This window comes from Nycticebus coucang, chromosome 7 (assembly GCF_027406575.1).
Source record: "Nycticebus coucang isolate mNycCou1 chromosome 7, mNycCou1.pri, whole genome shotgun sequence".
Lineage (NCBI taxonomy): Eukaryota > Metazoa > Chordata > Mammalia > Primates > Lorisidae > Nycticebus > Nycticebus coucang.
In genome coordinates, this window is record NC_069786.1 from 64,993,999 (window position 1) to 65,005,824 (window position 11,826).

Here is an 11,826-nt window from a genome sequence, read left to right on the forward strand (position 1 = left end):
TTATGCTGACCACCTCCACATGATGACTAGTTTGTTACGGTTCCTTGGTTGGTCAACTTACACAGGTTCTACTTTAGTATATTTTTATATTTTCTTTAAATCCTCGTGTTTCTCCCACTTCGTGAAGCTTTATGTAAAGCTAATGTCACCACCCATATTCAGAATCCTAGTTTTTCTCTTTCCTTGTTAAAGAAACCTGCCTCCTCCTCTTCCATTTTGAGTCATTAGTTTCCCCTCTTTCTCCACCAGCTACTGTCCCTCTGCCATGCACATGCTTAGCCATCTTCCACCCCAACCCTACCATCCTAATTTTTTTCATCAACCCTTGAAATATATGCATGTGAAAGCTCAAATATTATTCACAGCCTCTCATAACCTGCATGATAAAATTCCTACGTTAGCCCTACAATCTAGGCTAAACTACCAAGATGATGTTTTCTTTCACTATTTTTGCTAAAGCAACTGGTCTGTTCACTGTTCCTGGTACATCTCGTGCAGTGCTCCCTCTGTCCTCTGTTTGTGCCATTTCTCCCGCCTGGGGTGCCCTTTGCCCTGCTCCTTCCATGTTCATGAATGGTCGTGTCTTCCTGACTCTTTGAAGCTTTCCACTGCTCCTGCTCTAGATGGCCGTACCATTTGTGGATGCACCAGCCTTCTATTGCTGGTTTTCTTAATGTTATGCTTCAAGGTCTAACTAATTCACAAACCCATTCTGGGCTGAGCATGTGTGTTTCAGCTCACACGATCCCAAGACTGAGCCAACACAGAACTCAGTGAAATATTCTTCCACCCATGAGGCAGTTGTAGCCCAAAACACATGCATGACTTAACATTGGAACCATTAAAGGATTCTAACTTCAACAAAGGTTAATACAGGGAGCAGCAATTATACAACAAACACTGTGGATGCATCAAGAAACTCAAGTAACTACATCAGCTCATCCTCAAAGAGTAATTTGCTCTATTAAAGAAAGGCTTAGCCATGTCCTGACCGGGGACTTTTTGTCATTAACGAGGTCTAGAACAGGTAGAACAATGTGTGCATAATCAAAGATTATCTTTATTTTATTTTTTTTTACTTATTTTCTTTTATAAAGTTAAATTCAGTCAGTAAAAGTCTCAGTGTAACTGGGAGTAGCAACTCTTTCCTTTCCTCTTTCTTTTCCATTTTTCTCCTAAAGGAGGAGTACCCTAACAATGCAATGGATAAAGAGAGACGAAAGTCTTTCATAAAACCAAAATTGTTGAGATTGCAAAGAGACATTGAAAAAGCCTCAAGAGACAAGGAAGGTATGTAATTATTTCTTTGAATGGCCACATAGGGGAAGTATTATACTCAGAGGTTTCATTCAGACTTAGGATTACTCTGCTTTTGCTGATTTGGGCAGGATAATTTCATTTAAAGAGCTATATATCAAACCTAAGTTGTGTGAATAAAGAAAAGTAAAAAAGAAGAAAAGAGAGAGCAAAAAAAAAAAAAAACAAAGGCACATGACATTCTGATCTATTTGTGAGACTTATATAAGTACTGTACTGCTATAATATTGTCAGAAATGTTGCATTTTACTTTATTTCTGCAATTGGCTGGAGTGAAAGAATTTGTTTGGTTTAAAACATGATAAATCTCCAGGGCCTGGAACACTTGGGGGTTGTGTTGCTTCTTACTAACTTTTACAATGATGTAAACGGTCATTCAAATTAAATCCTTCGCTTATAAGTCAGGCACGTTAGAACGTGAAGTAGCTTGAAGGCAAGGTAGATGATAAAAAAGCACTCCACGCGTGCAATTCTGATTACGGTAGTTTGTTTAATGTGGGTCACAGTGACTCACTCCGAGGTAATACTGGATAAGAAATCCAAGACAGAAACTGTTCCGTCTTGTAAACATTAATGCCACTAGAGGCAGGGGCCGACACTGAGTAAATGTGAGGAACTGCTGGAGTGGTTCGACCAAAAGAAATTCAAAATCTCCTCTCGAAAAATAACAATCAAGACACTTGAAGCACCAGCATTTCTCAAATTTCATTAAAAGAAGATAAAGATAGATGAATTTCATTTATCATTATTCATTCAGCAAAATTTAATAACAACCACTTACAGAAAACCCCTTAGCCCATTAGGAAGTCCTGCTGTGTCACTTCTAGGTTCAGGCTCCCTTTCAGGGTGACTGACTCCCTGTGTCCCACTAGGACAGGATGAAAGGTAACTGAGAGTGGGATTTCATTTTCAGGCCTGCAATGGATGCTTAATATGTACTCCAGCAACTCCTCCTTCTCCGACACAAAGAGCCAGAAAGAGATGGCAGCATTAATGGACGAGGTGAATACTGGCAGAATGCAGTCGCCGAGATTTATCCATGAAAGGGGTTATTTTTAGAACACTCGTTTTCCGGCCCATTTGACTTCTGTTTGTCTTTCCCTTCTCCTGACATAGAACAATCCAGTGGGAATGCTTATGGGGTCAGCTCCCTTACGAGAAAGTTCAAGGGATCTGGAAAAACTGCTTAGAAATGTTTGCTTTAGTGTCCTAGGGAAAGAACTGTGTCTAAAATAGTATTCTCCAAAATAGAGTCCTTCTCTACTGGCCTAGAAACCATGTGCATGTTAACCCCGTTAGGAAATGTGAGTGAGAATTCAGGGTCTGCATTCAGAAAGGCCCGTGTTTGGATTTGGCTCTGCTGTTCAGAGGAGCCTGGGACAACTTCAGTTTGCTTATCTATAAAATGGGATATTGTTACCTACCATGAGGACTTGTGTGAGGATGAAATATTACTTAGGAAATGCTAGCACAGTACTCAGAGGAGGAGCTTAAAAATTAGTAATTTTTATTAAGATGCTAGTTCCCATTCACGCCCCAGCTGATATCGGGTCCTCGGAGAGTAAAAAGAGAAAGGACAGATGAGGCCACACAGAAGAGGGGAGTTTGGGGTATGAGACAACAGCTTATGAGGAAACAGGAAGCAACTTTGGAGATGAGGGTCCTGGGAGAGGCAGAGAGGGACAGTGGGCTAGGGGCAGGGGGATGGTCAGAGGAGGCGGGGGTGGGGGGGTGTAGGCCTCCAGGCCTGTTAGCTACTGCTGGACTCCATGGCAACACAGACTCTCTTAGGGTTGGACATTTGGGTTGCTTTGGAGGAACGCACATTGAAAGAGCAGTTAGCAAAAGACCTGCAAATTTTATATAGGAATAAAAACGAACATATATGTGGTACCTATGCGTGCAAGACATGGATTTTTGCTGTGAGTAGAGCAATCAGAAATGGACTTCAGTTCATCTAAGAAGAATTCAGGAAGAGAAATTTTTTTTATTAATGTTTTGAAGGGAATAGGTAACTGGGCTGTTTTTTTAACCTGTATATAGCTCAACTCTCTTGTGAAAGTGGGTATCTAATAATTCTGCTCAAACTGGCAATTTATGTAGTTCCTTGGTGAAAGTAGACACATGCAGCCAGGTACAGCTGAGCTGTATTTTAGGTACAGGCTTCCTTTAGCGGGGGTGCTGTTGCAGAAGCAAACCTAACACTTCTTGTGAAAAGAAAGGCCTGCATTCTGTTCTCTGGGGAACAGAGGTCTAACATACTTGCAATGACACATGGCTACAGTTTTTATGAAATTATAAAACAGACTGTAGGACATTTTCTGTGATAGCACAAAATGTTTAGTTAACTAATTCAATGCAAATCGTATTTACCAAAATGAAGTCATAAAGAGCATTTTGTGATGCCATTGAGTTACATGTTTATTTGATTGTTCTTATACAGCATTTTGTCATTGTCATTACCATCAAAGAGCATGTATTAGGATCATCTGGGTACACAACTAGCCTGATGCACACAGTGGAGGGTGAAAGGTGGGAGGGGATTTAACCCCTGAACTTCTGATGTTTATGGTCCAGTTGAGGAATAAGTACGAACCTTCAAATAATGGATGTCAAGTATCCATGTAACTTCCTTACACATGCTCTGCATCTGGGTGGACGGAAACTAGTGATTTTGGTAGATTTTGTGTTACCTATGGAAGATTTTTTGGAGAAGGGAACTCTGTTTCATTTCAACTCTTTCCTATTTCAAATTTAGAAGTGCCATGTTTGAATCGAGAATGTTAGCAAGGCACGTAGTGAGAAACTGTTGCAATAGCTGAAGGCACTTAGATTAGCGAGTATATTCAGATACTGGAGAGAGTGCCACATGCAAAATGAACTAGACTTGCTCCAGGATACTATCAGATGAAGACTGGGTCTAATGGTTGGAGGGTGGGGGACCTTTTGATTTTGTGTTAGGGCAGCTTGCTTCACAATGCAGTGGATTGGCCCCGGGATTAGAGACTCTCCCCCATCAGCTGGAGCTGTTCTGACCATGGCTGTGCCTGTGTGGCAGGGAAGTTAGGGTTAGGAACCCCTGGGCTGGAGGCTTGGAGAAGCAATGGATCATGGTGAAGAGGATGTTTGCTGTATATAATGCGTTCCTGTATATAATGCACACTTATATTTTTGGCCCAAACTTTAAGGAAAAAAAAATATTTCCAAGAGATTTGCCAATAATTTTTGTAAAACTATCAGCTAGATATCTAGTGCCTGCCTAAAGTGTATGAAGAGAAATATTTTGGTCTTTGTTGGCCGAAATTGCTTTCATTGCAGTGAAAGTAACAAAACCGATTACCATATTCTAGGGTATTATTTTGTATGGATATTATTATTGCTCTCTAGAGTTAAACTTTTAACTCAGAAGCATAAATAAAAGCATGAAAAGCATCTACATAGGTATAGAAGTTGTACTACCCATGTATAATATGCATCCTTATTTTTCCTTCAAAAGTTTGGGCAAAAAATTAATACTGAGTAATCCACCAAAGTTTCACATTCACCCCATTTACAAGATACTGAATAAGACACACCCGACTAAAACTTCCCTCTAGACTGCTTAAAAGTCCCCCCCATTTTCTTCTCTTTAGCATTTTCTGTGCATATCTGCACATGGACTGAATGCGTACCTTCTAACCCCTCTGTCATTGTGAAAGTGATCCTGATATTCCTGACCTATCCAGCTCTGCCTCATTTTCTACAACTTTATTCACATGGCCAAATGATGTCTCCACAGAACAATTTGAAGCTAGACCTTTTGGAAGCGAACTCCTATAAACTGTCATCAGTATTAGAAGAACTAGAGCAGAGACCTAAACCCAGCCATCCCTGCAGTACCTCCATCTTCAAGTGGAAAGACAAGGTAAAATTTGAAGAGATTGGTTGTAATTTCTTGATGGAGCCTCCTGGGCGGAGTGGCTTAAAATAGCAACAGGGCAAAAAGCTGCTATAAATTATATGTGTTATATCCTGTTCCAAGTCTTAATTGCAGAATTTTAAGATAAATTTATTTTTATTCTTTTTGAGCACAATAATAAGAGCTAGACCCAACAGAATACATTCTTTGTAGACTACTATGAGGAGTTAAAAACACTTGGGATTTCTTCTCTCTTTCCTTATACCTTAACTTTATCCTTTGAACATGCTTTTATAGTAAAATTTCCCCTAAGGTGAAATTTTAGTATTAATACAGCTGTAAATTTTAAGATTTTGTAACATGCATTAGCCTCATCTGCTGAATATAGTGGATAATGTGGCTAATGCATGAATACAAGTTTAAAGCATCACACACCTGTATTTTCCCAGTGTTGCACCCCTCAGGAATTGAGTGGGTAAAAGTGCATTGTGCTATTGCCTGTAGCTGTTTTCCATTTCCTCAGTCAGGAGGAGAGCTGTAACCATCTGTGATGAAGGGATAGTTTTCTTTCTAAGAGGCTCAGGAGCTCTGAAACAATCTCAATAATTTAGACAGCCGTGATAATCTCATGTGCATGAAGCCAATTAAAGTTGAATTTGTAGAAATAATGCTATGAATGTTATTATTTGGCCTGGACATTCAGGTCAGAATTGGAAACACAGGCTATAAAATACAATAATTGTCTAATTCTGAAAATATTAAGGCTTCGGCTTAAAGGTAAAAACTAATAGGGCTTAGAAATGTATTATACACCTTCTAATGTAAAGATAAAACAACAACAACAAATTCCCGAGGGAAACAGCTATAAAAGAGTTCATTTTCACAGATATTTATGATAATAGCATTGTTAAAAAGGACTTTCTTTTTTAACTATTTGGACAGGAGTATACTCATAGTTATGTAAAAATATCTCGGCCTTTTTTCATGAAGAGACTAGAGAATGTTGTGAGCAGGATATCTTCTGATGGCCAGAGAAATCCAAGTTCATCTTCAGGTAATCTTATGCCCAGAAGAATTTGGGGCTGGGTCCTATTGGTAAGGCACGTTGCTACGTTTAAATTTTATTTTTGGAGCCACAGAGATCTGTGTGTGTTCAAAGAAATGTATATTTACTTTGGGACTAATTAATTTGTTATAGTCTGTAGCTTTATGTACAAATGTAATCACAAAGGTGGGAAGAAGTCAAGCAGAGTAGAGCTTTGGGAAAAGTATTGTATATTATGGGAGGTTCTCTCAGATATTCATTGACTGGCATCCACTTTGTTCAAATAGCCTATAGTTTGCCTTCCGTGTAAACCAACCCTAAACCACTGTGAGGAGCTTTACAGCTCTGTCTCCATAGCCTCCTTCAAACTCACATGGAAAGCCTATCTTCTCTGCAAGAAATGTGGTGATCCAGGTGGTTTGCTAAGGCTACACTTGGGCTTGGAACTAACTCATAGTCTGCAACCCCCTTTATTCAGGCATCTTACTTCAGCTATTCGTCCATCCACACCCCACTACCCTTCACCTTTCAACACAGGCCCCCATGTGCACAAACACATCACTATTCTGGATTGTTCCACTATAACTACCATAATCTCAACTCTCTTGTTTCTTGATTAGAAACTGGCAAAAAAAGAGTTTCAGTAAAACCAGGACACTTTGGTCCACACAATGTGTTAAACAGTTGCCTTGTTTGAGAAGCAGTTCCTTAAGCAACTAGCACATGTTCTAAATGTCCCTTATCTATACCTGAAGGGCAAGGCTAATATGCTTCCTGAAACATGTAAGCACATTATCTAACCAATGTTGACTAAACTCATATGGTAAAAGATATTAATTTTTTACTACTATTATTACTACAATAACATTTTCCTCCTGACTTATTTCCTATATTATAATATAGTTTTGATTAAATAATATATATACTCCATACACATAGAAAGTAGATCATAAATGGGTTACGGAAACAAAGAAGGAAAATTACATAAAATTATAAACTTTGCTTTTGAGAAAATTTCAGTATATTTAAACTCTGCACCATACTGTTAAATAACCAAAGACCACCAGTGATAATTCATCTCACCTGCTAACACAGCATAATCATTACGACTTAATCCAACTTTCAGCCTCTGGTGTGGCCCAGCTTGGCAACGGTCTCTGCAAAGCCTTATATTCTTTTCAAGCCAGGCAAGATGATGAGTTGAATTTGGAAAAAGGTAAGAGTCCTTTTCAATATTTTAATTGCCTTCCCATGCTGATACCCTTAACGTGAATAAAACCCTGTCTTACGTAGCAGCCTAAAGAGTCACTAGTATGTCAAATCAGTTCAGGTTTATCTTCAGCCTTCTTAGAAGATAAAGGGAAAGCACATCAAAAACGAAAACTTGCGTAAAGACAATTGCTAACATTTATTCTGTATTTACCATGTGCCAGACTTTGTTGTGGGCAAATTGTCCATTTATAACGTTCCTAAAAGCCCCCTGCAGGAAGTAATGCTATTTGTTCCCCTTGTAGAGCTGAGGAGACTCAGGCACAAAAAGGTTTAGTATTTTGGCTAAGGTCAGACAGTGGCAGCACAAAATTCAGACTCAGAAACGCGGTCATGCTCCTGACCACAATGCTACAATGCTGTCCATGCTGTCAGTCAGGGACAGTCATGAGAGATGTAACCCACCTTTTTATGTTTCAGAAGCTGGACACACAGCAATGGGAAGTGGCTTCCTCTCTTCACTTTGTGTGAGGGCGAGTTCTAGAACCTGGGTTAACTGACCTGCAGTTTAATGTTTGTCCCTCTTAGCCCTCAGGAAACCTTTTTATAGCCCATCTAAAGAACGAGACCCTCTTCTTTGTGTCCCAGCTTTTTATTTAACATGGAAAGGTCCTATGGAGTAGGTTATATAAACCTTAACATTATTGAAAAGAAAAAGTCTGCAGCTTCAACTTTCTTTATGTGTCCAGTGAGTAACCCATTAGGACATTAGCACGAAGGCAGAGATCTGGAAATGGAAGGGTTGGTGAGAAAGGGTTATGTCATAGGTGGACGCTTATGCATATGACCAGGACATAGCTCCCACAGCCAACAGATAGATTTTGTAGCCAAACAACAGGGACACTACATATTGGCTTGTTTATTGGGTGTTTCCTTTCCAGGGTACCAGTCACATTTCTCTAGGCAATTACTTTTCCTCCTTTACGAACAAAAATGTACTTCCCAAGATGCCCTCTGAAACCCATGCGTTCTGTATTCCTGTTACATAGTTCACAGTAAATTATCCTGTTTGTTCTCAGCTCCCTATTGGTTGCAGAGCCTACTTATGCTGAGTATTTTAAGTAGTTTCTTTTTTTTACAGTTTTTGGCCAGGGCCAGGTTTGAACCCACCACCTCCCATATATAGGGCTGGTGCCCTATTCCTTTGAGCCACAGGAGCTGCCCTTAAGTAGTTTCTTTAAATGAAAAACAACACCCGGGGTGGGGTGGGGGCTTAGGGAAGCTGGTAATACCATTTTAAATCATTTGCTTGAATGCCTGTTAATAGATTGCATCAAACAATCTACTGACCTAAGGAAAGCCATTACAGGGAGAACTTAGGCTGAGATTCCTCTCCTACAAAAATAAATCACGATTTATAACTAAGAAAAGATAGGGAAGGGGTTACTAGTCCCCTTTGCCTTAGAAAGAAAATAGGTGGGAGAAAGAATGAAAAAAAAAAGACTAAAAAACCACCTCAGAATGATGCTAAGGAAAAAGTAGCATCAGACCCTTCTTTCTCAGACCCTGAAGGAAGCAGAGGTTTTTCCTGAAAGCAGCCAGAAGGAAAGGACTCCTTGAGAGCTATTTAGCCAAAAGCCTTGGGACACCAGGCTAAGTTTCGGAGTCATTAACATCAGAATTTTAAAAAAAGAGTCCAGCAGGGTGGCTCACACCTGTAATCCTAGCACTCTGGGAGGCCACGGTGGGTAGGTGGATTCCCTGAGCTCAGGAGTTCAAGACCAACCTGAGCAAGAGCAAGACCCGGTCTCTACTAAAAATAGAAAAACTAGCCAGGCATTGTGGAGGGCGACTGTAGTCCCAATCAATCAGGAGATTGAGGTAGGAGGATGGCTTGAACCCAGGAGTTTAAAGTTGCTGTGAGCTATGATACCTCAGCACTCTACCCAGGGCAACAGAGTAAGACTCTGTCTCAAAAAAAAAAAAAAAAAAAAATTAGACAAAAGCCATGTTTCTGAGGAATTCTATTTATTTGAATCATTGCTTTAAAAAACTGTCTTCAAAATGATGTTGTATTAATATTATCTAAATTGTTGGTTCTGTGCAAAGCTGTGAGTTAGACTTTTGGACCATTAAGCCAGGTGTAATGGGTAGGGAGTTGTCTTGATCTTAAGAAAAGACGGATAGGTGAGACATACTTATATATATATATATTTTTTTTTTTTTGAGACATACTTATAGCAGTCAACACACCACACAATCACGGCCACCATCACATGAAACCTTCAAAGCAGGACATGGGGAAAGAGTGTGCTGTTATGGGTCAGCTATATACGAAGTGAGCCAGGCAGCACAAGAAGGGCATAAGATCCCACGTGATTGTTTTTAAGCAAACTATTTTCAGGCTCACACAGTTGTTCATTATCTTACTCCTTTCACTATTGTCTGGATGATGCCTCCTTCATATAGAGGTTCAATAAATTTTGTTTCCTCTGAATCAAGTGCAAAAATAACTCCTTGAAAGCAGAATCTCCTTAGAACTCTCTTATCAATCACATTCGGGAATGTGTTCCCACTGCAGAGACCCATTTGCCTGACTAAATGTGTATTTTCACAGGTGACATCGTGATTATACATGAGAAAAAAGAAGAAGGATGGTGGTTTGGATCTTTAAATGGTAAAAAAGGCCATTTTCCTGCCACTTACGTGGAGGAGCTTCCTTCTGGAGCCAGGAATACAGCTACACAGGCATAGTGGTGCGGCTCCAGACACACTGTTCCCATATTCTGTGAGCTAAGGAGACCGTGCAGTGCAAATAAAGATAAAACTGTATTAGTTTTTACAAGTTTTCATTTTTAAATGGGCGAGGCAGTCCCACCTGTCCATCACAGCACTTTGCACTCATGGTTATTTGCCCCAGACACAGTCGGATAGATGATGGATGGGTGGAGGGAAGCAGGGAAGAGGCTCCATGGTTCCTAGAGTTTTTGAATTCTAAGAGACCCTACAGATGATCCAGGACAACCCCCAGTGTCACAGAAAAAGAGACTGCGTCCAGGGTGGGTTCAGCAGCTCTCCTGAAGTCACGGAGTTTCAGCACAAAAGCAGTTTAGACTTGGCTGTCCTTTTGCTCCGGACTTGGGTGGCAACAGGGCACAGCAGGCGTGGGCGATGAGGAACACAGATCAACTCCAAGAACAGAGACAGGCAACCAAGACTCCAGTGAGACCAACCGAAGTTAGGGGACAACAGAATCAAAAGCAAAAAGCTGCAGAATCGGTAGAGGGTGACAGACAAGAGATCCTAGGCTGAGGGCAGAAGGATTTCTTCCTGAGGCAGTGATCCGAGGCAGGAGCTACCTGCTGCCTGCCACCAGAGCTGCTCATAGAGTGAGGCCAGGTCTGAGACAGACATGGCTGGGGATACGAGAACAAGAGCAAAGTGGGCAGGAAAGGGTTAGTAGATAGTGCCCCCAATTTCATGCCCCCTTGCCCATTCGGAAACTGCATTTACCAATTCAGAAACAAGAAATTCTATACTTCCCAACAAAGTCATTATGGAAAAAATATCCTAAGCAGCTTCCAAATAAAAGGAACCTTAAATGCTAATGGGTCTTTAAATCAGATGTTAAGTTCTGGAAACCAACCTTCACTATTAAAATGCAATATATTTTTTTTTTTAATGCAATATTTAGGGTGAAGATGATTTGTGCTGTTTCTTCAAATGCCCCATAACGAAAGTCTGGGGATGAGAGAGGTTAGGACCCAAAACTCCCTCCCAGGGGAACAGTTTAGAACAGAAAGAAGGTTATAGCAGCATCTTTCAAAAATGACCCAAGCCTGCCTGGGGCTCACGCGTTCCTTGAATGGAAGGTCACAGTGTTGACAGAAACTCCTGGGCATGTTTACTCTTGTACCAGCTAGAGAATCTGCCCTGTAGAACCCCAATACAGGCATTAAAGGAGTGATTAAAAACCATCCCATTACTCGCCTGTCCCTTACCTCTTTTTTAAAAAATTGATCGACCATTTTCAAGAAGGAATTTTTTTAAACTAAAGAACATATTTTTTTCTTTTTTTTTAATATTCTGAGCCATTACACTCCTGTAGCTGGATATAATTAACACAATAGGTAGTTACAGATAACAGACAGATTTGAAGAGGAGTAAGATACGTTATGTCAGATGTAGCCCAGAGGAACAGAAGTTTTAATGCCATCCTTCATGGCTTTAATGAAGGCTTTCTGCATGTAAAGAATTGGCTGAATAATAAGCCATTAGACCAGGAACAGAGATTTAGAATTTATATTTCCTTTTATCTTACTACTCTCCAGAAAGCCTTGATGGCTAAAAAATTGTG

At 40.2% G+C, this 11,826-nt stretch overlaps 1 protein-coding gene across 3 annotated transcripts in view; it reads left to right on the top strand.

Moving 5' to 3' along the window:
* Positions 1-11,109, top strand: part of NOSTRIN (nitric oxide synthase trafficking) — a 66,296-nt gene extending 55,187 nt beyond the window's left edge. For all 3 annotated transcript variants that reach the window (XM_053597484.1, XM_053597486.1, XM_053597485.1), the window contains 6 exons: positions 1,182-1,290; positions 2,231-2,319; positions 5,096-5,221; positions 6,158-6,269; positions 7,387-7,476; positions 10,087-11,109. In XM_053597484.1, coding sequence (XP_053453459.1) covers positions 1,182-1,290; positions 2,231-2,319; positions 5,096-5,221; positions 6,158-6,269; positions 7,387-7,476; positions 10,087-10,223 — 663 coding nt within the window. In that variant the 3' untranslated portion in view covers positions 10,224-11,109. The remainder of the gene's footprint in view (positions 1-1,181; positions 1,291-2,230; positions 2,320-5,095; positions 5,222-6,157; positions 6,270-7,386; positions 7,477-10,086) is intronic.
* Positions 11,110-11,826: the final 717 nt, after the last annotated feature.